Here is a 22,525-nt window from a genome sequence, read left to right on the forward strand (position 1 = left end):
GCGAGCAGCGATGGAGGGCCCAAGCCGGTGACACCGCCACCCCGGTGCCTTTAGTGTAACTAAAGGCACCAGGTTGGCGGTGCCACCGGCTTGGGCCCGCAATCGCTGCTCGCAGCTATATTTTCCCATTGACTTCCATGGTAGAAAAAAAAAAATATGGAAATCAATGGGGCGCATCAAAGGTTTGGTTACCGACATTCAAAATTATTTTCTTTTCATAAGGGTAATGTTACTATGATATTGTAAGCCTGTCTCAGCCATAGCTTCTCTATTCTTACATTTTTCATTATAAAATACAGTAATTTTTATAATAAAGGCTTTTAATATCCTGCAGGCACCGTAAGATCCTTCAATATAGCCTATCATTTTATGTTGCAGGGTGCAGGCTAGCCCTGAAATTATAAGGCGATAATATACCCCAAATTTATTGAAATACACATTTATTATCTTGTCAGAGGAGGATGGTCTCCATCCAAAGTTTTTCTCTTCACCTAAACATGTTATGGAACTATTTTACCTGCTGCCATCAACTTTGTCTCCAGTGGGACAAATACAAATAACAGATTTCACAATGAAAGCACTCAAAAGCATTATTTCTCTAAACTGTTAAAACACATCAACGAGTGGATCTCTGAACTGGTGTGAGTAATTTGAGGCAGGGCTAATTTTTGCATATTGGAGACAAATTCAAGCAATTGAGAGTTACATTCAAGCAATTTTAAGGCATGAAGAACTTTTCAAGCGAAAAAAAAAAGTTTAAACATGTCATTTTGTTGATCAAAGATGAGTTTTAAGGGATAAAATTGACTACAGGGGGACTTCAAGACCAAATAACTGGTCATGTGAAAGTGCACACTCTTCAAGAACTCATGAGGGCAGTTCTTGCATGGCCACATATTTAAAGCTCTCAAGCACTGTTCGGTGTTAAGATGGTATTAATTTTGGTAGATTGGATCACAATTAGACATTCCTGTTTACATTGGTCTCCTTTGTTCACTTCTGTCCTAATTTCTTCAAGGGGAGGGTCTACGTTTTGCTATTGTGACGTTTTTAAAAAAAAACATACAGAGAGCAGCAGCTTTCATTTCTGCTCTGACAGTCGCAATACCACACCGAACACATTGCATGTTAAAAATCAGGAATGGTGAGAAACTCGTGTAACCCCTCATCCAGGTCCTATTTGCCCTCTTCTGTGCGGGTCTCCGGCGTGGGAGTTATGCACTCGAGCAAGGAGACTAAAGACTGCAGTCTCTAGCATCAGTCGCTAGAGCGCCTCTTGAGTTCAGGAAAGTGAAGTTTTAGCAACTACTAGCTGGCCTGTGTTACACTTGGTACATTTGTTTTCAAACCAAACTTAGGTCTTCAGCCAACAGAGTTTAAATCATGTCTGCTAGCGCACTTCCTATAATGTTTATTAGGTCAGTAGGCAGTAGAATAGGCCGTGTTTTGTAGATGTTCAAAACACATGAGCATCTACGTTATGAAAGCAATCTGCCTAAAATGTGTTTTACTACCTCTGGAAGTAATCAAAATAAAGCTAAAGATTTATATTAAACCCTTTATGCATTTATCAGTCCACTTGTGATTGGATTTACAAAAATGCTTAGTACCAGGTGTAAAAAAAAGGCCTTGGACAGCAACCTAAGTGGGATGTAACCGTTAAGGGATTCATTTGATACCATGTAAAACATGAACAGGGCCCCAATTTAGCAACTAGAGCTTGGCAAATAGTTAAGTTGAATTGATTGGGCAGAAGCTTGGACCATTTAGTTCAAGCCTATAACCTCAATGCACAAAAGAAAAGCGTTTAGTAGTGCTGCCCTACAACTCAAACTGAGAACAGTTATGAAACAAACTCCAATCAGAAAACACCAAAGAGAAACTAATGTTGAGTTTCATGAAGTTTATTAAACTAAAGTCACTTGACCAGGATGACTTCTCCACTAGACACCACAGTTTGCCCACTAGAGATGGTCTTGACGTGCGTGTCTCTTCCTGTAAAAAGTGGTAGAAGCGTAAGGGGCATTTAAAAACAAAAATAAATTCAGTTCCTGAAGTCAATTTACAGCAAGCACTCACTTTTCCTAGTGCAGCTTTGCTCACAGGAGCCAAAAGAGGGATGGCACACCGCTGTACTACAGTGGATGAAGATCTAACAGAGGGGAAAGTGTTAAACCATAGAATTCACTATAAAAAGCACCAATATTAAAGCTTGAGGTAAGGCTGCAGAGCATACGGTTTCCTGCAGAGGAGCCAGCGATGCTGAATCTACAAATGTGAACATCTTCACAACAAAGCGCTTGTAGTGGGTGGGAAACTGAAGACCAGAAGATCCAGCCACTGGAACCAATGTGGTCAGGTAACGATCATCCTGGTAAGGGCATCTGAAAGGCAAAGAGGCAGTCAGAAATGACTTACAGTATATGGATAAAGACTGGCCTTACAGCACATGGATAAAGACTGGCCTTACTCACCCATCAACCAGAAGGTCCCATTGGGGTAGACTGAGTGGATTGGGGGTTTGTGTTGCCCAGCAATGTCCCAGCATCAGGACAATGTTGGGGTCGGTCCTCTCCAAAATGCGCACCTCAACATACACGGGTTCTCGCAGGACTTTCGTAACTGGATAATCAGCGTCACTGTAGTAGGAGGTGTACGCCTCATCCCCTGAGGATACAGTGTTTAACTAGAAACTGATGCAACCTGGAGTTTGAGGCTTTAGGCATACTTGGGCCAAACACTTACCTTCTGCACAGCCTTTAGTGACACATTGACCATTTGCTAGTCTAAGCTCCACCCTGAGGGGTCCAGGAGCAGCCACTGGTGGAGGTGGAGGAACAGTGTTGACCTCCACAACCAGAGCTTCCACTGAAGTACCAGAGTACCTACACTGGAAGAGAAGCCTGGACAAACCATGAGCATGTAGCATGTGTCAATGATTAACATTTATGATAAAGCATACGTCACCTACTCAAAATGGCTGTCCCTTGTGATGGAACCAAGTGGTCCGATACCAACTTCATATGAGGAGATCATTCTGTTTTCATACACCACATATCCACTGTCCTCCTGCAAATAGTAACATTGTTGGCATCCAGTCCATTCTAAGCCATGCAAAAGAAAAGCACAAGCAGCTACTCACCATCATGCTCGTGCCACATGCAGTGACAGGGAACTGGTATATAACAAAGAAAGGTGTGGATCCCACAGGACTGCAAGATGGGTCACTTCCATCCTGGAGCCGAACTGAATCCAGGCTCAATCGAGGCAGCGTAACATCCCTAGCCACCACTACCACAAACTGACCATCTCTTATACACTGGACAGTCACTGGAACGAGTTACAAGAGCAGGTTATTGCTGAAGATCAGTTTAACATGAACACCTCTGCATTGGATCAACACTCTTACCTGCCTTCCCATAGTAACACTGCTGTCCGTTAAAGCAGCAGTTGATAGCTGCACACTCAGCACCACTGATACCAGGGGGTCCACATTGGACCTGCTCATAATCAGCTACAGCACATTTGTCAAGGGGCTCTGCCTGTGCCAATGGCTGCTTAGGCTGAAACTGCTGAGAAAACTGTTGACTAGCTTGCTGAGGAAACTGACTAGCTTGCTGAGGAAACTGTTGACCAGTTTGCTGTTGAACTGACTGAGGAAACTGTTGACTAGCTTGTTGTTGAACTGACTGAGGAAACTGTTGACCAGTTTGCTGTTGAACTGACTGAGAAAACTGTTGATTAGCTTGTTGTTGAACTGACTGAGGAAACTGTTGACTAGCTTGCTGAGGAAACTGTTGATTAGCTTGCTGTTGAACTGACTGAGGAAACGGTTGACTAGCTTGCTGTTGAACCGGCCGAAGAAACTGTTGATTAGCTTGCTGAGGAAACTGTTGATTAGCTTGCTGTTGAACTAACTGAGGAAACTGTTGATTAGCTTGCTGTTGAACTGACTGAGGAAACTGTTGACTAGCTTGCTGTTGAACTGACTGAGGAAACTGTTGACTAGCTTGCTGTTGAACTGACTGAGGAAAATGTTGACTAGCTTGCTGTTGAACCGGCCGAGGAAACTGTTGACTAGCTTGCTGTTGAACCGGCCAAGGAAACTGTTGACTAGCTTGCTGTTGAACTGGCCGAGGAAACTGTTGACTAACTTGCTGTTGAAACCGCTGGTCAGTTTGCTGGAACATCAGAGTTTGAGGACTCTGGGGCAGATTACTCCACTGTGGAACAGCATGACAGAAAGCACAGAACCAAACACAAAGTGCCAGAGACTGAAGAACACACCAACTTCCTGCCATTGTTTAACAGTTAGTCACACGATTGAGGTGCTGCCCTATGGTCTTTTTGTACAATACAGACTTTGGCTAATTAATGATAATCCCTCCCTCTTCATTAACAGTCATGATTCTCCAGACTTGCATGAGTGGGAGTTTATGCAAACGGGTGATTCTATTGGTTTCTTAAAGTTTTTTTTTTTTTTTTTTTTTTTTTTTACCTTTTTTGAACATACACAAAAGCACATATTGAGCTGAATTCAGAATAGTGTGCTATTCTTTGTTTTATCCTTCATTAGCTAAATATTATATTTGATGTTTTGGGTATTCTGGATTTTTTTTCTGTAAAACATCTTGGAGTTTTCATGACAAAAGTCAAAATTAACATAGGGTGACAGTCCCGAAATTGGCATGTCCCGCAAGACATACTGTCCCACATTTCAGTTATGTTTGTATTATAATTTTTATTGTGACTGGCATTCAAAATCTATTTGTGTAGCAGTCATGTTCTAGCTATGAAAATAAACAACCAACCAACGCAATAGTAGAGAGAGGTTTTCCCACTAAATGGACAGCGCAAAGGAATAAGTGCCGGCCTCATCAATGTCGGTAAACACAGCTATATCAGCAAGGAATTCATATCACATACTGGATAAGAACCTCAAGAGCTGCTCAAAGCTGCCCAAATTTCCCCAAATTAACGATTTAAAGCAGGTATGGGGAACGTCGGTCCTGGAGGGCCACTGTCACTTTTCACTTTTAATGGTTTGTGACAACCATAATGTGGCTGGTGAGAAACAATTGAAATTCAAAGACAATTAGAAACCCCTCAAGCTTTGAAGAGAATTGTCTTCTTCAGCCAATATATGTTAAGCGTTTTGTGTATTGTTGAGCATATGCAGTTCATAGCAAGATGAGTGTTTGATGTTAAGGACTATTTTTTTGACAGTAAACACACACTGTGTTGGGTCGTCTGATGTAAAAAAAGTGTATAGTCCTGAAGCAAAACCAGTTGAGAACCAGTATTCTAGACCTCATTAGCATTAGATAAACCACTGGGCCATATTAGATGGTCAGTCCTTATGACTGACAGCGATCCAGACCAGTAATTTCATCAAGGTAGTACGATGTCTTTCAGCTGCTGCTTCTGTGGTACTTTTGAACCTGCGTCTATCTGAACCTTATTATAATAGTGTTCACTTGCCCTGTCTGCACTTTCACATTCATCTGACTAACTCAAATCATGAAAAATGCACTTTATGTGAATAATAAAAAGAAATAACTTCAGCCCTGTGTGTTCACTCTTATTTATCTGGCAGATATTACTCATTGTACTTTATGTATGCATTGTAAGAAACGTACAATAGTGCAAATGAGTGTCATTTGTAATAGTGATGAATTTAGTTAAAAGTGTGTTTAGAGTTGTTATTATTTAGGAATTGGTAAAAAAAGGGCATAATTGAATTTTAATAAAGAAAAAAAAAAGAGCAAAATTCTCAATTACTTCTACAACAAATTACAGACTATTTTACATCAAACAACTTAAGTGTTTTTTTGTTTTGTTTTTTTTTCTCATTGTGTCCATGGCTTCTTAAAATAGCTGTAACTTTAAAGGAAAAGTTCACTTAAAAAAATGTAATTCAGAAAAAAAAAAAATTTTTAAGACCGTTAATTTCCCATTGACTTCCATGGTAGAATAAAAAAAATACTATGGAAGTCAATGGGGTGCATCAAAGGTTTGGTTACCGACATTCAAAATTATTTTCTTTTCATAAGGGTAATGTTACTATGATATTGTACATTTACATTTTACATTTAGCTGACGCTTTTATCCAAAGCGACTTACAATTGCTATATATGTCAGAGGTCGCATGCCTCTGGAGCAACTAGGGGTTAAGTGTCTTGCTCAGGGACACATTGTTGTCTCACAGTGGATTCGAACCCGGGTCTCTCACACCAAAGGCATGTGTCTTATCCATTGCGCCACACCACCCCACGCCACATATTGTAAGCCTGTCTCAGCCATAGCTTCTCTATTCTTAAATTTTTCATTATAAAGTACAGTAATTTTTATAATAAAGGCTTTTAATATCCCACAGGCACCGTAAGATCCTTCAGTATAGCCTATCATTTTATGTTGCAGGGTGCAGGCTAGCCCTGAAATTATAAGGCGATAATATACCCCAAATTTATTGAAATACACATTTATTGTCTTGTCAGAGGAGGATGGTCTCCATCCAAAGTTTTTCTCTTCACCTAAACATGTTATGGAACTATTTTACCTGCTGCCATCACCTTTGTCTCCAGTGGGACAAATACAAATAACAGATTTCACAATGAAAGCACTCAAAAGCATTATTTCTCTAAACTGTTAAAACACATCACCGAGTGGATCTCTGAACTGGTGTGAGCAATTTGAGGCAGGGCTAATTTTTGAATATTCATAGAACCACAAGTACTAAATGAGGCAACGGTGGAGAGTTACATTCAAGCAATTTTAAGGCATGAAGAACTTTTCAAGCGAAAAAAAAAAGTTTAAACGTCATTTTATTGATCAAAGATGAGTTTTAAGGGATAAAATTGACTACAGGGGGACTTCAAGACCAAATAACTGGTCATGTGAAAGTGCACACTCTTCAAGAACTCATGAGGGCAGTTCTTGCATGGCCACATATTTAAAGCTCTCCAGCACTGTTCGGTGTTAAGCAATGGCGATTCTAGGGGGTGGCCTGGGGTGGCCGGGGCCACCCCTGAAAGCTCATTGGCCACCCCTGTGGCCACCCCAGATCTGATAGGTAGGTCAAGTTCGTCAACACAAGAAACTAGAAAGGTTGTCAATCAATGATGACAGCTGATCAACTGATTTAAGGCCAGTTTCACATTTTTAACTAACACAGTAACGTTCGTACTGAGACTGTGAGAGCTGATTTCTGCTCAGCGGACGTTTGGCCATGCAGGTCAGATGACCCATGAGATAAGAGCACGCGCGCTGCTGGTCCGTGAAACAAGAGGACGGTCACACAGTTGCAACAATACAACAACGATAAAAACGCTGGAATCAGTCGATTGAGAGGTATGGTCGGGACCCAACGCAACAGAGTGCGGCACGGGAATATAGATCTGATGGCCGAGTGCGGGCGCGGGCGGTTTATGCGTGTCGATTCGCGGGAGTCGGGACTCCCGCAAAATAGAATTATCTATAAATTGAACAAATAAAAACGAATAAATTGTCATTCATCTGTTGCACAAAAGCAACAAGAAAAACTAAAACAAAATAGAAACGATTTACAGGCCAGAGTCTCTATTTATAACATGTTTGCAACGTTGAACAATGTAAGCAATCACAGACATTTGTGTTGATTTCTTGAACGCAATGGCCAATCAGATGCATTTAAGATAGAATCCCCTCACCACTCAAAATTAACTTTTTGTTCAGTGCTGAATTCTGCATACTGGCAAATCATCTGGTTATAGCAAACAAAGTGTAGATATTATGAAAGATTAATTATGCAGCCAGTTTCATTGATAATAACAGAGATTTGTGAGATGGCGATGAACTGAGATGTCAGCTTTTTAGGAATTATTAAATGAGAAATCCGTCCCGCGCAGGTCTCTAATGTAGACTATAAAAACAATCCACTAACATTATATTTACATTAACAGTAGCCTAGACTGCAATCTAGTGTATGTAAACCTTTTTGCAGATAGCCTAAACACAAATGCATTTTCGGACAAGTTAATGGACAAGTTAATTGAGTAAATCATATCCCCACTACGGTAATTAATAACAGACTATAGTAAACACATTTCCTAAATAGGCCTGTGACTGTATCTTACATTTTATGAAATAGTACCATTATTTAAAAATAAAGTTTGCACTTTGTTACTATTATTAAAATCCTCTATTGTTCATAAGAGTTTGAAGGTTTACATAACATTACTTTATAGTATATATGGCCACCCCACTCTAGTTTTGTGTCCCATCTTGGCCACCCCAGTAAAAATGTCCTGGATACGCCACTGGTGTTAAGATGTTATTAATTTTGGTAGATTGGATCACAATTAGACATTCCTGTTTACACCTGTTTTAATTGGTCTCCTTTGTTCACTTCTGTCCTAATTTCTTCAAGGGGAGGGTCTACATTTTGCTATTGTGACGTTTTTGAAAAAAAACATACAGAGCAGCAGCAGCTTTCATTTCTGCTCTGACAGTCGTGTCACGGTGTGACAAAAGCCGGATAAGGAGAGAGAGTAAATCCTCGTGAAGGCAGTATTATTTGGAGACCTCTTGTGGATGGTCCTCTCATTACACCGCGAAATCTGTTGCCATGGCAGCGAGGCCAATTGCCTGATTGACAGCAGGTGAGGAGAATTACAGAGAGTGTTGTGAGGAACGCGCATTAAGATGGGGCTTTAAAAAAGAGAGGAAACAGACGGTCAGGGTGGTTCTCCTCCCGTGAGATACTGTGTTTGACGGCGGGTTGCTTATATTTGAAGCTGGACTGTACAGCGGGGCGAAGATTGAAGCCGAGGAATGGAAAGGAGAGAGTGAAGTTTTGTCAACGAAAAAATGTGGAAGAGACGCAAAGTGATGAGTATTTGATCTGTGGTTTATATGCACTGACATTGAAGTGGTGTGGAGCGTTTGGAAAACGTGTGGCACGAGTGGATTATTACACCGAGTGAATTAATGATCTGTCTTCAACCTTTGTTCTCCCTTCACTGAATGTGACGATTGCTACATCCGTTCTGGCTGTCTCTGGAGAAGTTGAGCCGTGTGAGAGACGAGAGTCAATCCGGTGGGAGAAAGACCGGTGGGTGAGTGCTGGCCCGAATGCACGGTGTGCGAGTGGAATGCAGTGCCTGAAGTGACGATTCACACGGTTGGTGTTATGGAGTGAAGTTTATCGTGTGGAGAAGTATTAATAGTCTGCTGTGCACTCTCCTCTATAGTCTTTCACCCGCTGTTCCTGAACAGGGTTTGTCACATTAAGCGCCCAACTTACCATTTGAGGCAGCCTCGCTCTATTAATGCTGTTGATCCATTGATTCCTGTTACATTGTTGCAGCGGACAGCTGAACTGGAGCGTCTTGCTTGAGTATCCTTCCTGTCTGGTGGTCTCCACACGTCCCTATCAACAGCCACTGCCCTGGTTCGAACGAGAGAAGGTATTGCCGTTGAAGGTTTCATTTACTGTTGAATGGTGGAATCCTGTTGCATTATTACAGCGCATAGCTGAATTGGAGCATCTTGCTTAAAGCATCCTTCCTGTCTGGTGGTCTCCACATGTCCTTATCAAAAGCCGCTGTCCGGTTGGAACGAGAGAAGGTAGTACAGCTGAATGTTTCATTACTGCTGAATGGTCAAACCCACGTTGCATTGTTACAGCGCATAGCTGAATTGGAGCATCTTGCTTAAAGCATCCTTCCTGTCTGGTGGTCTCCACACGTCCTTATCAAAAGCCGCTGTCCGGTTGGAACGAGAGAAGGTATTACAGCTGAATGTTTCATTACTGCTGAATGGTCAAACTCACGTTGCATTGTTACAGTGTACAGCTGAAGTGGAGTGTTTTGCTTAGAGCATCCTTCCCGTTCGGTGGTCTCCACATGCTCCATCGAAAGTCGCTGTCCTGTTCGGAAAAGGAAAAGGTATTTGAAATGAACGTTTGATACGCTGTTGAATGGTTAAACCCTGTTACCTGGCTACAGTGCACAGCCGAAGTGGAGTGTCCCGCTCAAGTGTCCTCTCCGCTTGGTGGTCTCCGCATGCCCTAGTGAAGGTCTCCGCCCTGTTCAGAAAGAGAGAAGGTATTTCAATTGAACGTTCCATATGCTGTTGGGAAGTTAAATCCTGTTACCTGGTTACAGTGCACAGCCGAAGTGGAGTGTCCCGCTCAAGTGTCCTCTCCGCTTGGTGGTCTCCACATGCCCTAGTGAAGGTCTCCGCCCTGTTCAGAAAGAGAGAAGGTATTTCAATTGAACGTTCCATATGCTGTTGGGAAGTTAAATCCTGTTACCTGGTTACAGTGCACAGCCGAAGTGGAGTGTCCTGCTCAAGTGTCCTCTCCGCTTGGTGGTCTCCGCATGCCCTAGTGAAGGTCTCTGCCCTGTTCAGAATAGAGAAGGTATTTCAATTGAACGTTCCATATGCTGTTGGGAAGTTAAATCCTGTTACCTGGTTACAGTGCACAGCCGAATTGGAGTGTCCTGCTCAAGTGTCCTCTCCGCTTGGTGGTCTCCGCATGCCCTAGTGAAGGTCTCCGCCCTGTTCAGAAGAGAGAAGGTATTTCAATTGAACGTTCCATATGCTGTTGGGAAGTTAAATCCTGTTACCTGGATACAGTGTGCAGTCAAGTGGAGTGTCTCCCTCAAAGCATCTTCTCCGCCTGGTGGTCCCCACTGGAAGCCTCTGTCTGTTCAGAAGGAGAGAAGGTATCACTGTTGAACGTCGCATCTTGTTGAACCATTGAACCCTGTCGTATCGTTGCAGGGCACAGCCAAAGTGAAGTGTTCTCTTGCCGGGTGGCCCTCTGTGCCCGTGCTGCAAAGCATTGCTACTGTTCAGAAGGAAGGAGAGTAACTACGGCACGTGTCTCGATTAAAGTGTTGTTCTGCTGTTCATGGTCCCCTCCTGGCCCGGCCCGCTCGCCACCTGCGTCCTTGTGATCCGTCCGAGTCGAGGATCCCCGTCCTCCGGGTACTTACCTCTGGGCAGCCTCCGGCATTCATTCCATCCCCACTGCGAATACCTACCTGGTTCTAGTCTGAATGGGGTCCGTGTAGCCAAGACGTCCTTGAGAGCCTTGTCAAGAGTACTTACCCAGTGGCTTACCTGAGTGGTGTGCGTCCATCCTCTGATTCCTCTCTGACAAGCCGCAGGGTGTCCACGACCGTCCGTCCCGCCCCGGTCCAGGGGCCCATCGAATTGCTTCTGGCGAAAGAAGAGATTTTAATTAAGACTTTTCAAATTTACCTGTTTTTAACTGAATAAAGAAATTGTTATTCCTTTATCCTCTGTTTCTGTCTGGCTCCTTGACACGCTCCTCGAGGCGGTGCCCGGTCCCCCAGGGGTGGGTGCAGTCTGGCGTGGCCCACCCCGACCTGTGACAGTGGCAATGCCACACCGAACACAATGCATGTTAAAAATCAGGAATGGTGAGAAACTCATGTAACCCCTCATCCAGGTCCTATTCATCCTCTTCTGTGCGGGTCTCCGGCGTGGGAGTTATGCACTCGAGCAAGGAGGCTAAAGACTGCAGTCTCTAGCATCAGTCGCTAGAGCGCCTCTTGAGTTCAGGAAAGTGAAGTTTTAGCAACTACTAGCTGGCCTGTGTTACACTTGGTACATTTGTTTTCAAACCAAACTTAGGTCTTCAGCCGACAGAGTTTAAATCATGTCTGCTAGCGCACTTCCTATAATGTTTATTATTAGGGCAGTAGAATAGGCCGTGTTTTGTAGATGTTCAAAAACACATGAGCATCTACGTTATGAAAGCAATCTGCCTAAAATGTGTTTTACTACCTCTGGAAGTAATCAAAATAAAGCTAAAGATTTATATTAAACCCTTTATTCATTTCAGTCCACTTGTGATTGGATTTACAAAAATGCTTAGTACCAGGTGTAAAAAAAAAAAGACCTTGGACAGCAACCTAAGTGGGATCTAACCGTTAAGGAATTAATGCTTAATAAGCAGTCTACTTCTCAAACATTACTGGTACTATCCTGAAAAATAAAAAGCCAACAAGTGACCTTAAAGGGCCTTGGGCATGCCTGAGTATCAATGTGCAGTTGTGTCCAGCCATAAAGTCAAATGTAAAGACAAACAGAAGTTAAACAACCCTTAATTTGATACCATGTAAAACATGAACAGGGGCCCCAAGTTAGCAACTAGAGCTTGGCAAATAGTTAAGTTGAATTGATTGGGCAGAAGCTTGGCCCATTTAGTTCAAGCATATAACCTCAATGCACAAAAGAAAATCGTTTAGTAGTGCTGCCCTACAACTCAAACTGAGAACAGTTATGAAACAAACTCCAGTCAGAAAACACCAAAGAGAAACTAATGTTGAGTTTCATGAAGTTTATTAAACTAAAGTCACTTGACCAGGATGACTTCTCCACTAGACACCACAGTTTGCCCACTAGAGATGGTCTTGACGTGTGTGTCTCTTCCTGTAAAAAGTGGTAGAAGCATGAGGGGATTTTAAAAACAAAAAGAAATTCAGTTCCTGAAGTCAATTTACAGCAAGCACTCACTTTTCCTAGTGCAGCTTTGCTCACAGGAGCCAAAAGAGGGATGGCACACCGCTGTACTACAGTGGATGAAGATCTAACAGAGGGGAAAGGGTTAAACCATAGAATTCACTATAAAAAGCACCAATATTAAGGCTTGAGGTAAGGCTGCAGAGCATACGGTTTCCTGCAGAGGAGCCAGCGATGCTGAATCTACAAATGTGAACATCTTCACAACAAAGCGCTTGTAGTGGGTGGGAAACTGAAGACCAGAAGATCCAGCCACTGGAACCAATGTGGTCAGGTAACGATCATCCTGGTAAGGGCATCTGAAAGGCAAAGAGGCAGTCAGAAATGACTTACAGTATATGGATAAAGACTGGCCTTACAGCACATGGATAAAGACTGGCCTTACTCACCCATCAACCAGAAGGTCCCATTGGGGTAGACTGAGTGGATTGGGGGTTTGTGTTGCCCAGCAATGTCCCAGCATCAGGACAATGTTGGGGTCGGTCCTCTCCAAAATGCGCACCTCAACATACACGGGTTCTCGCAGGACTTTCGTAACTGGATAATCAGCGTCACTGTAGTAGGAGGTGTACGCCTCATCCCCTGAGGATACAGTGTTTAACTAGAAACTGATGCAACCTGGAATTTGAGGCTTTAGGCATACTTGGGCCAAACACTTACCTTCTGCACAGCCTTTAGTGACACATTGACCATTTGCTAGTCTAAGCTCCACCCTGAGGGGTCCAGGAGCAGCTACTGGTGGAGGTGGAGGAACAGTGTTGACCTCCACAACCAGAGCTTCCACTGAAGTACCAGAGTACCTACACTGGAAGAGAAGCCTGGACAAACCATGAGCATGTAGCATGTGTCAATGATTAACATTTATGATAAAGCATACGTCACCTACTCAAAATGGCTGTCCCTTGTGATGGAACCAAGTGGTCCGATACCAACTTCATACGAGGAGATCATTCTGTTTTCATACACCACATATCCACTGTCCTCCTGCAAATAGTAACACTGTTGGCATCCAGTCCATTCTAAGCCATGCAAAAGAAAAGCACAAGCAGCTACTCACCATCATGCTCGTGCCACATGCAGTGACAGGGAACTGGTATATAACAAAGAAAGGTGTGGATCCCACAGGACTGCAAGATGGGTCACTTCCATCCTGGAGCCGAACTGAATCCAGGCTCAATCGAGGCAGCGTAACATCTCTAGCCACCACTACCACAAACTGACCATCTCTTATACACTGGACAGTCACTGGAACGAGTTACAAGAGCAGGTTATTGCTGAAGATCAGTTTAACATGAACACCTTTGCATTGGATCAACACTCTTACCTGCCTTCCCATAGTAACACTGCTGTCCGTTAAAGCAGCAGTTGATAGCTGCACACTCAGCACCACTGATACCAGGGGGTCCACATTGGACCTGCTCATAATCAGCTACAGCACATTTGTCAAGGGGCTCTGCCTGTGCCAATGGCTGCTTAGGCTGAAACTGCTGAGAAAACTGTTGACTAGCTTGCTGAGGAAACTGACTAGCTTGCTGAGGAAACTGTTGACCAGTTTGCTGTTGAACTGACTGAGGAAACTGTTGATTAGCTTGTTGTTGAACTGACTGAGGAAACTGTTGACTAGCTTGCTGTTGAACCGGCCGAAGAAACTGTTGATTAGCTTGCTGAGGAAACTGTTGATTAGCTTGCTGTTGAACTAACTGAGGAAACTGTTGACTAGCTTGCTGTTGAACTGGCCGAGGAAACTGTTGATTAGCTTGCTGTTGAACTGACTGAGGAAAATGTTGACTAGCTTGCTGTTGAACTGGCAGAGGAAACTGTTGACTAGCTTGCTGTTGAAACCGCTGGTCAGTTTGCTGGAACATCAGAGTTTGAGGACTCTGGGGCAGATTACTCCACTGTGGAACAGCATGACAGAAAGCACAGAACCAAACACAAAGTGCCAGAGACTGAAGAACACACCAACTTCCTGCCATTGTTTAACAGTTAGTCACACTATTGAGGTGCTGCCCTATGGTCTTTTTGTACAATACAGACTTTGGCTAATTAATGATAATACCTCCCTCTTCATTAACAGTCATGATTCTCCAGACTCGCATGAGTGGGAGTTTATGCAACCGGGTGATTCTATTGGTTTCTTAAAGTTTTTTTTTTTTTTTTTTTCACCTTTTTTGAACATACACAAAAGCACATATTGAGCTGAATTCAGAATAGTATGCTATTCTTTGTTTTATCCTTCATTAGCTGAATATTATATTTGATGTTTTGGCTATTCTGGATTGTTTTTTCTGTAAAACATCTTGGAGTTTTCATGATAAAAGTCCTGTATATTCATGATATGTTTACACAACAACGATTAACATAGGGTGACAGTCCCGAAATTGGCATGTCACGCAAGACATACTGTAGGCTACTGTCCTACATTTCAGTTATGTTTGTATTATAATTTTTATTTTATCCCTGAAATTGCAATATCACTGTAAGAAATATAATTAAAACTGTGACTGGCATTCAAAAATCTATTTGTGTAGCAGTCATGTTCTAGCTATGAAAATAAACAACCAACCAACGCAATAGTAGAGAGAGGTTTTCCCACTAAATGGACAGCGCAAAGAAATAAGTGCCGGCCTCATCAAAGTCGGTAAGCACAGCTATATCAGCAAGGAATTCATTTCACATACTGGATAAGAACCTCAAGAGCTGCTCAAAGCTGCCCAAATTTCCCCAAATTAACGATTTAAAGCAGGTATGGGGAACGTCGGTCCTGGAGGGCCACTGTCCTAAGGAGTTAAGCTCCCACCCTAATAAAAACTCACCTGCCTGTTGCCTTAGGCTATGTTTACACGGAAACGATCTGAAGAGAAAACGCAAAAGTGGGGTTGTGTTATTACTTTTTATTCTGCGTTTAGACGAGCGTTATGGGGGGGGGGAATCTGCGTGCATATAGTGACGCAAAAGTGTGTGAAATTCGATGTAGCGCATGCCCGTGACGTAAACGTGTACGCGACGAGAGCCACCGGTGCCTTCACTGTTTAGCAGACTTTTGCGTTTTTACCCTTTAGACAGGAACGCGATGGTGGAGCATTTTTAAGATTTCCACTCTGGAGGGTGGTTTCACTTTTTTGCGTTTTTAAGCCCCAAAAACGCAGTCGCCGTCTAAACGAAAGGCACATCTGATAAACTATATTTTTACATTTTCACCCGTGAGCGTTCTCTTGTAAACAGGGCCTTAGTGATCCTGAAAATACATTAATGGGTCATATTTCATAATTACAGAGGTTTTATTAGGTAAGACCTACTGTACACCACACAAGGGCCACAATACAACACAATGATGTACATTACAGCTATTAATTATGCATCATTAGCTTACAATTGAACTGTCCACAGACCGTTTAAAGGGGCCCTGTCAAATAGATCACAGGTGGGATGCATCACAGTTGGTCAAAGATGTAACTTTGACCGGATGTACCCCGGGAACGAAACCGACTTGGAGCTTCATACTCTGGGGTCATGGGGGTCCCATGGGTACCTCCCCATGCCCGGAGTATGGAGCTCCAAGTCGGCTTGGTTTCCGAGATACACCAGGTCAAAGTTACATATTTAACCGGGCATATATCCAAAGCCAAGCCGACTTGGGGCTCCATACTCTGGGGTTATGGGTGTCCCACAGGTACCTCCACACACCCGGAGTTTGGAGCTCCAACAACTTGGTTCTTGAGATACACTCAATCAAAGTCCCATCTTTGACTAGGCATAACTCCAGAGCCAAGCCGACTTTGGGCTCCATACTCCTGGTGTGTGGGGGGTCCACAGGTACCTCCCCGCACCCGGGGTTTGAAACTCCAACTCAGCTTGGTTCCTGAAATACACTCAGTCAAAATCCCGTCTTTGACCGGGCATAACTCCAAAGCCAAGCCAACTTGGGGCTCCATACTCTAAGGTTATGGGGATCCCACAGTTACCTCCTCACGCCCGGAATTTGGAGCTCCAAGTCTTGGTTCCCGAAATACACTTGGTCAAAGGCCCAGTCAGATAAGTTACAGGTGGGATACTGTTTTCGACTTAGAAATTTTCAGCTGTTGAATCGTAAACCTTCGGGATTATCACCATAGTTGGTGAAGTCCCGTCTGTAACTTATTGGTCCCTGTAGGCTGTCTGTGGACAATACATTAATGGGTCATATTTCATAATTACAGTGGTTTTATGAGGTAAAAAACTACTCTATGCCACACAGAGGACACAAAACAACACAATGATGTACGTTACAGTTTTTAATTATGTATAATTATGTATTATTAACCTAAAATTTAATTGTCCATGGACTGCTTACAGGGGCCTTGTCAGATAAGTTGCAGGTGGGATGATGTTTTCGACTTTGTTATATTTCAGGGGGCACCATAGGCACTTCGTGGACAAAGGAATGAAGAATAGGCAGTCAGGGGACACCAAAGGCACTTTGTGGACAAAAGGATGAAGAATAGGCAGTCAGGGGACACCAAAGGCACTTTGTGGACAAAAGGATGAAGAATAGGCAATCAGGGGACACCAAAGGCACTTTGTGGACAAGAGGAAGACTATGGTACGGATAGGAAGGCAGATGACATCAGAGGTGCTTTGTGGACAATGGGATGAAGAACAGGCTGTCAGGAGGATGGTATAGGCAAAACGTGGACACAGGGGGTCCGAGGACGATCTGTGGACTCCCCAGTAGCTCAAGGTCGCCCCTAAAGGTGGCCCCTATGGTAAATTACCACGCATTACCCCTCAAAAAGGTAAAGTGTCCATTTCACCATTAACTTAAGCGGCAAATTGGCACTCCGAGTGCCTACGCGTCCAATGGCAGCTTATATGAATGGTGAAATTTCCACAAACTACCTAGATTCCCTTACTCCTCCTGAGTAATGATGTTTTCAGAGTCAACAGGCATCTTCTGCTGCATATATACGGCAGGAAGTGGGAAGAAACAGGTATTTATTCCACTGATTTCCAGTCCATCAATAACATTGCAGGACACAGATTGTTCCTGACTCATGGTACGAAGAAGAATGTTGACCCTCTTTCCACTCAGATTCAGCTCGTTCATTAGATGCTCTGAACAAAAAGTGGCTGAGCTTCCCGGGTCCAGAAAATCATAGGTCTGCATTACCTTGTTACCTTTAATAGCTTTCACTTGAATCGGTATGATTGGCATTATACTCCTCTCGTTACTGGCCCCTGTATGACCACAAGTTTGAGCAGACACTACTTTACACCTATCCTCTAACTCTTTCACAGTTACTTCCTTGCAATATATGTGCAGGATAGTTGGATGTGCTTCTCCACAAACATCACAAATCAAACGATTGTCACATTCCTTACTCATATGTCCTTTCTTTAGACAACCAAAACAAATTCCCTTGGCTTTCAGGAATTCAATCTGGTCTCGTTGAGTCTTCTTCTTCAAAGCAAATAATCTTTCCTATGGATGTTGATTTGCACAGAACAAACAGTTTCCATTAGACTGAGATACAGAGCTGTATCCTTGATGACACAATGTCAGTCTTCTTAGATGGAACTGAAACAGCAACATCAGTGGCAAAACTATTCCCTCTAAATGTCTTGTGCACTAGGGTTTTGAATTTACCTGTGCCCTGTTTGTCCCGGATATCTCCAAACACAGGATCAAATGCCACCTTAACCTGTTTTTCAACAAACTCGGCAATGTGTGAGAACTTTGCTCTGCCTTGACTGAACTCCATACTCTCACAAGCCTGAGCCCTCCATTGCTCTCTCAGCTTGTAAGGTAGCTTTGTTACAACAATCTTTATGCTAGGCATGTTAAGTTAAGCATAAGCCTGTAATCCCTGCACATCCTCTGCCTTTAAAGCGGGCCTGCCCAAGGCTTTCTCCAGATAGGCAGTAAATACCTAGAATTCATTACCAAAATGTTCTTTAATAATCTTTATGCATAGTCTCCGTCTGAGGCCATTTGTTGGCAACTGCGGCCCAGGCTTCTCAGACTGACTCAAGAGTTTAACATGCAGACTACCCTTATGGAACAAAAATATAATGGAATATACTGCAACATATAATGTTGAATATTACATAATAAGTTTCCATGTATAGGGGAACTAGTGCTTAAATTTTTCAATATACTGCAATATATGCGTTGACCATGTATGGCTATATATTAATACATATAAAATATTTATAAATTAAGACAAAAATAGCATTACATGTAATATTCACAAAGTTTTATCCTTTATTATGTGCATAAAATGCACATACATGTTCCCACATAAATGTGAATGTATGTTCACATACAGTATGCATGTTTATGCTGCATGAGTGAATGTATCTGCAATATATTACACATGCAGTGCCATATCTGATCACATACATCTATATATTATGAAGTGTATTACTGATGTAATATATTATTATATTAGAATATATTATTCTTTATATTTTCAAATGCTGTTAAACCATTTAATATATTGATCATTCATATATATAGGGAAATTATCTTTCTTTGTGTTCAGCAGAAGAAATAAATTCGAGTAAACGATGAAAGAACTTTCATTTTTAAGTGAACAATTCCTTTCATTTCTAAATATTGTTAGCGGGCATCATCAAAAAAATATTTCTTATTTGTTTTCAGATACGGAAAAAAAAGCATTTTTTAAAATACTCGTTGAACAACAACATAAAAAAAACTGAAAATGCGATTTATGATGGTATGCGAAAAAAAGAAGAAGAAAAGTACAAGACAAAACTCAAACGAACTCAGTATATTTGCGTCATTTAGTGACGTCATCTGTGCGCGACCGAGAGCTCAATGAAGCAAAGTTGAGTGAATTGTTGAGCTTGTTGATGTAGTTATTATGAGTGCCATTCACCGGGCGCTAAAGAAGCACTTCGGATTCGACAGTTTTCGCTCTCAGCAGCAGGAAGATGCCGTGAAAGCAGTGCTGAAGGGTGACAATGACACATTTACACTGGGTTATTATGGGATAAAAGGCAGGAGCTCGCTGAATGCTAGTGTTGTTGTTGTCCTGACGTTTGTGTGTGTGCGTGCGTGCGTGCGTGCGTGCGTGTGTGTGTGTGTCTTGCAGGTGACAGGGATGTGTTTGTATGTATGCCCACTGGAGCTGGCAAGTCTCTGGTCTATCAGCTCCCAGCTCTTCTGTCCAGCGGCATCACTCTGGTTATTTCTCCTCTCATCGCACTCATACAGGTGAAAACTCATCAAAACTACCCCATCCACACACATAAAAGCCATATCTGTCAGCATGGATAAGCTGCAGGCACACAATAGCCTTTGAGCAGGAAGCTGCTGCTTCATAAGCAAACTATGGTTTGCATTAGTGTTATTGGCCAGACAATATTTGACAGTTTTGAGACAATTGGCATCAGTTGATACAGTGTGATATAAAGGAATAATTATCATAAAAGTAAATTCTGGTTGCATCCGAAATCGCATACTTCCCTACCGTATAGTAGGTGAAAAACAGTATGTGACAAAAGTACGTCCTAATTCACAGTACTCATAAAAGAGGCTCATATCAACTGACGCTGACAGGTCACATGATAATGACAACATGGCGAATGTAGTACATCAAGATTACATAAAAAAAAAAAAAAAAAACTAAGTTTGGTATATGTAAGCGATACTGAAGTGGAGATTTCTGGCTCAGTGTAGGAGGAAAAACTAATTTTAAAGTTGATTTTTAGCAAAACACACTTTGCTCTTTCAAAAGTATACGTTCTCATTAATGTGTGATCACTTCAACCAACTAATCAAGTATTCTCATAAGTGTATAATCTGCCATTTAGAATACATACGAGCGAGTTGCTCGAATGGTAGCAGCCATGTTGCGCCTCCATCTTGAAAATACATTAGCCAAAGAGGGACATACCTGGAATTTCAAACTTCGCCTTTTGGGTTTACACTCAGTGGCGCCGTGACGAATGCGAGGGGGAGATTACTCGCGACTGCCGGCAGATTTGAAATAATACGGTCACTGTAGGACTTAAAACGCCCTCGGAATGGGAGGGGCTAGAAATTATTATTCATATGGTAGTCATAAACAATTTCACCGCCAGATGGGAGAAAATTCCTACACAGTGTAGCTTTAAGAAAACGGCCATTTAAGATATACACTGTAATTGAAATCTACAGACGCAAATAGATAAAGTGCTCTAAAAGATGCAGTTAAAAGTGTATTTAGGATGTTTTCTGTCCACTAGTCTGAAAAAACCCTTTATGAAAAGCCAAAAAGCTCAACATTGACAGATGCATGAGAAAACACTGTTTTTGCCTGTCTGGCCTTAAGCTATATACCAGTCAATCACTAGTTTACAAGAGTGAGAACTGATCTTTTTAAGCGTGTGCTGATTCATCATGTTTGTGCCGCTCCAGGATCAAGTGGAGCACCTGAAGGCTCTCAATGTTCCCGCACGATCCATCAACTCCAAACTTCCCTCGGCCGAGCGGCGGCAGATCCTGGCGGATCTGGAGAGCGAGAGTCCTCGGCTCAAGCTGCTCTACATCACTCCCGAGATGGTGGCGTCTCCGTCCTTCCAGCCCTGCTTGAGCTCGCTGTGCTCGCGGGGTCTCCTGGCGTATCTGGCGGTGGATGAAGCTCACTGCGTCTCCCAGTGGGGGCATGACTTCCGACCGGACTATCTGAAGCTGGGCGACCTGCGCTCCCGTCTGCAGGACGTTCCCTGCGTAGCGCTCACAGCCACGGCGCCCAAGAGAGTGCAGGAAGACATCGAGCGCTCGCTCAAACTGCGCTCGCCACTCCTCTTCGCCACGCCTGTTTTCCGGAAGAACTTGAAGTATGACGTGATCTTCCGGGATCTGCTGCCGGACCCTTACGTCCACTTGCTTGCGTTTGCTAAAGAGGCGCTGGGCGGAAATACTGCTCAAAAGGTCAGTCACTATTTATGTGTTACTCGCCCTCATGTTGTTCTCAGCCAGTACGGCTTTCTTTCATCTGCTGAACACAGAAGTTTAACACAACAATGAAGCTTCATTTTATCCATTCAATAAAAGTGGAACAAATTATACAAATAAAATGTATGTTTGCACATACTAGTTAATGACATGACGCTGAAATGAAGTTCAATCATACAGTGACTTAAAGGGGTCATGACATGATGAGAAATCAAATTTGCCATATGTGACCCTGGACCACAAAACCAGTCACATGGGATCCATACAGCATCTGAAAGTTGAATAAATAAGCTTTCCATTGATGTATGATTTGTTAGGATAGGACAATATTTGGCCGAGATTTAACTATTTGAAAATCTGGAATCTGAGGGTGCAAAAAAAATCGAAAATATTGAGAAAATCTCCTTTAAAGTTGTTCATTTATGTTGGCGATTGTGCTGCATTCACTCACAAAAATACATGTTTTATATATTTACGGCAGGAAATGTACAAAATATCTTAATGGAACATGATCTTTACTTAAAGGGTTACTTCAGGATTTAGCATTAAGCTTTGTATTAGTAGAAAACCTGTAGTATTTTCTAATTACCATGCTTTCCCCCCTCATATCCCCCTGAGAGGAGAGATTTATGTATTTTTTGTCTGGAAAAAATCCTCCGATGACGCAAAAATCGTCATTTTGCGTCATCGGAGGATTTTCTGTCCAGAGGCAAAAGACTACAGCCAGTAGAAGGCGTTGTCCCGCATGTTTTCAGCACGCCCATAGAGGGTGGGATCTCACTCACAGAATGCACACAGTATCAGCCGTCTTTCTTTGGAAGCTAAGCTAGCAGGCTCTTGTTCTGTGGAGAAAGCTGAATAATAGGAGAAAGCTGAGTAAGTAGGGGTTACCATCTTCCTTTTCCCGGACTTGTCCGGCGGGCGAGACTGTTAAAAATGTCCGGAATTCGGCTTTTGCGTTCTGCGGTCGCCATTCATTGTTTACATGCACACCTCTCGTTTCAATCTAGCTGAATTAATTCTGATCGGTGAATCTGACTGTAG

General features: G+C 42.7%; 3 protein-coding genes across 4 annotated transcripts in view; 1 reads left to right on the forward strand and 2 right to left on the reverse strand.

The window, feature by feature from the left end:
• Window positions 1-1,682: 1,682 nt before the first annotated feature.
• Window positions 1,683-4,398, reverse strand: LOC308699785 (zona pellucida sperm-binding protein 4-like). The gene is made up of 8 exons (XM_081380800.1): window positions 3,410-4,398; window positions 3,143-3,330; window positions 2,972-3,069; window positions 2,746-2,903; window positions 2,475-2,667; window positions 2,237-2,384; window positions 2,080-2,152; window positions 1,683-1,995 (listed from the first exon to the last, which is right to left on the reverse strand). The coding sequence occupies exons 1-8, from the start codon at window positions 4,299-4,301 to the stop codon at window positions 1,919-1,921; spliced, it is 1,827 nt and encodes a 608-aa protein (XP_081236926.1). The 5' UTR covers window positions 4,302-4,398; the 3' UTR covers window positions 1,683-1,918.
• Window positions 4,399-11,832: 7,434 nt separating this feature from the next.
• LOC308681534 (zona pellucida sperm-binding protein 4-like) lies at window positions 11,833-14,581 on the reverse strand. The gene is made up of 8 exons (XM_081350525.1): window positions 13,862-14,581; window positions 13,595-13,782; window positions 13,424-13,521; window positions 13,198-13,355; window positions 12,927-13,119; window positions 12,689-12,836; window positions 12,532-12,604; window positions 11,833-12,447 (listed from the first exon to the last, which is right to left on the reverse strand). The coding sequence occupies exons 1-8, from the start codon at window positions 14,511-14,513 to the stop codon at window positions 12,371-12,373; spliced, it is 1,587 nt and encodes a 528-aa protein (XP_081206651.1). The 5' UTR covers window positions 14,514-14,581; the 3' UTR covers window positions 11,833-12,370.
• A 4,735-nt stretch (window positions 14,582-19,316) lies between these two features.
• recql5 (RecQ helicase-like 5) overlaps window positions 19,317-22,525 on the forward strand; it is a 33,674-nt gene continuing 30,465 nt past the window's right edge. For both annotated transcript variants that reach the window (XM_081350654.1, XM_081350653.1), the window contains exons 1-3: window positions 19,317-19,497; window positions 19,635-19,756; window positions 20,942-21,457. In XM_081350654.1, coding sequence (XP_081206780.1) covers window positions 19,404-19,497; window positions 19,635-19,756; window positions 20,942-21,457 — 732 coding nt within the window. In that variant the 5' untranslated portion in view covers window positions 19,317-19,403. The remainder of the gene's footprint in view (window positions 19,498-19,634; window positions 19,757-20,941; window positions 21,458-22,525) is intronic.

This window comes from Scardinius erythrophthalmus, assembly GCF_964197995.2.
Source record: "Scardinius erythrophthalmus genome assembly, chromosome: 1".
Taxonomy (NCBI): domain Eukaryota; kingdom Metazoa; phylum Chordata; class Actinopteri; order Cypriniformes; family Leuciscidae; genus Scardinius; species Scardinius erythrophthalmus.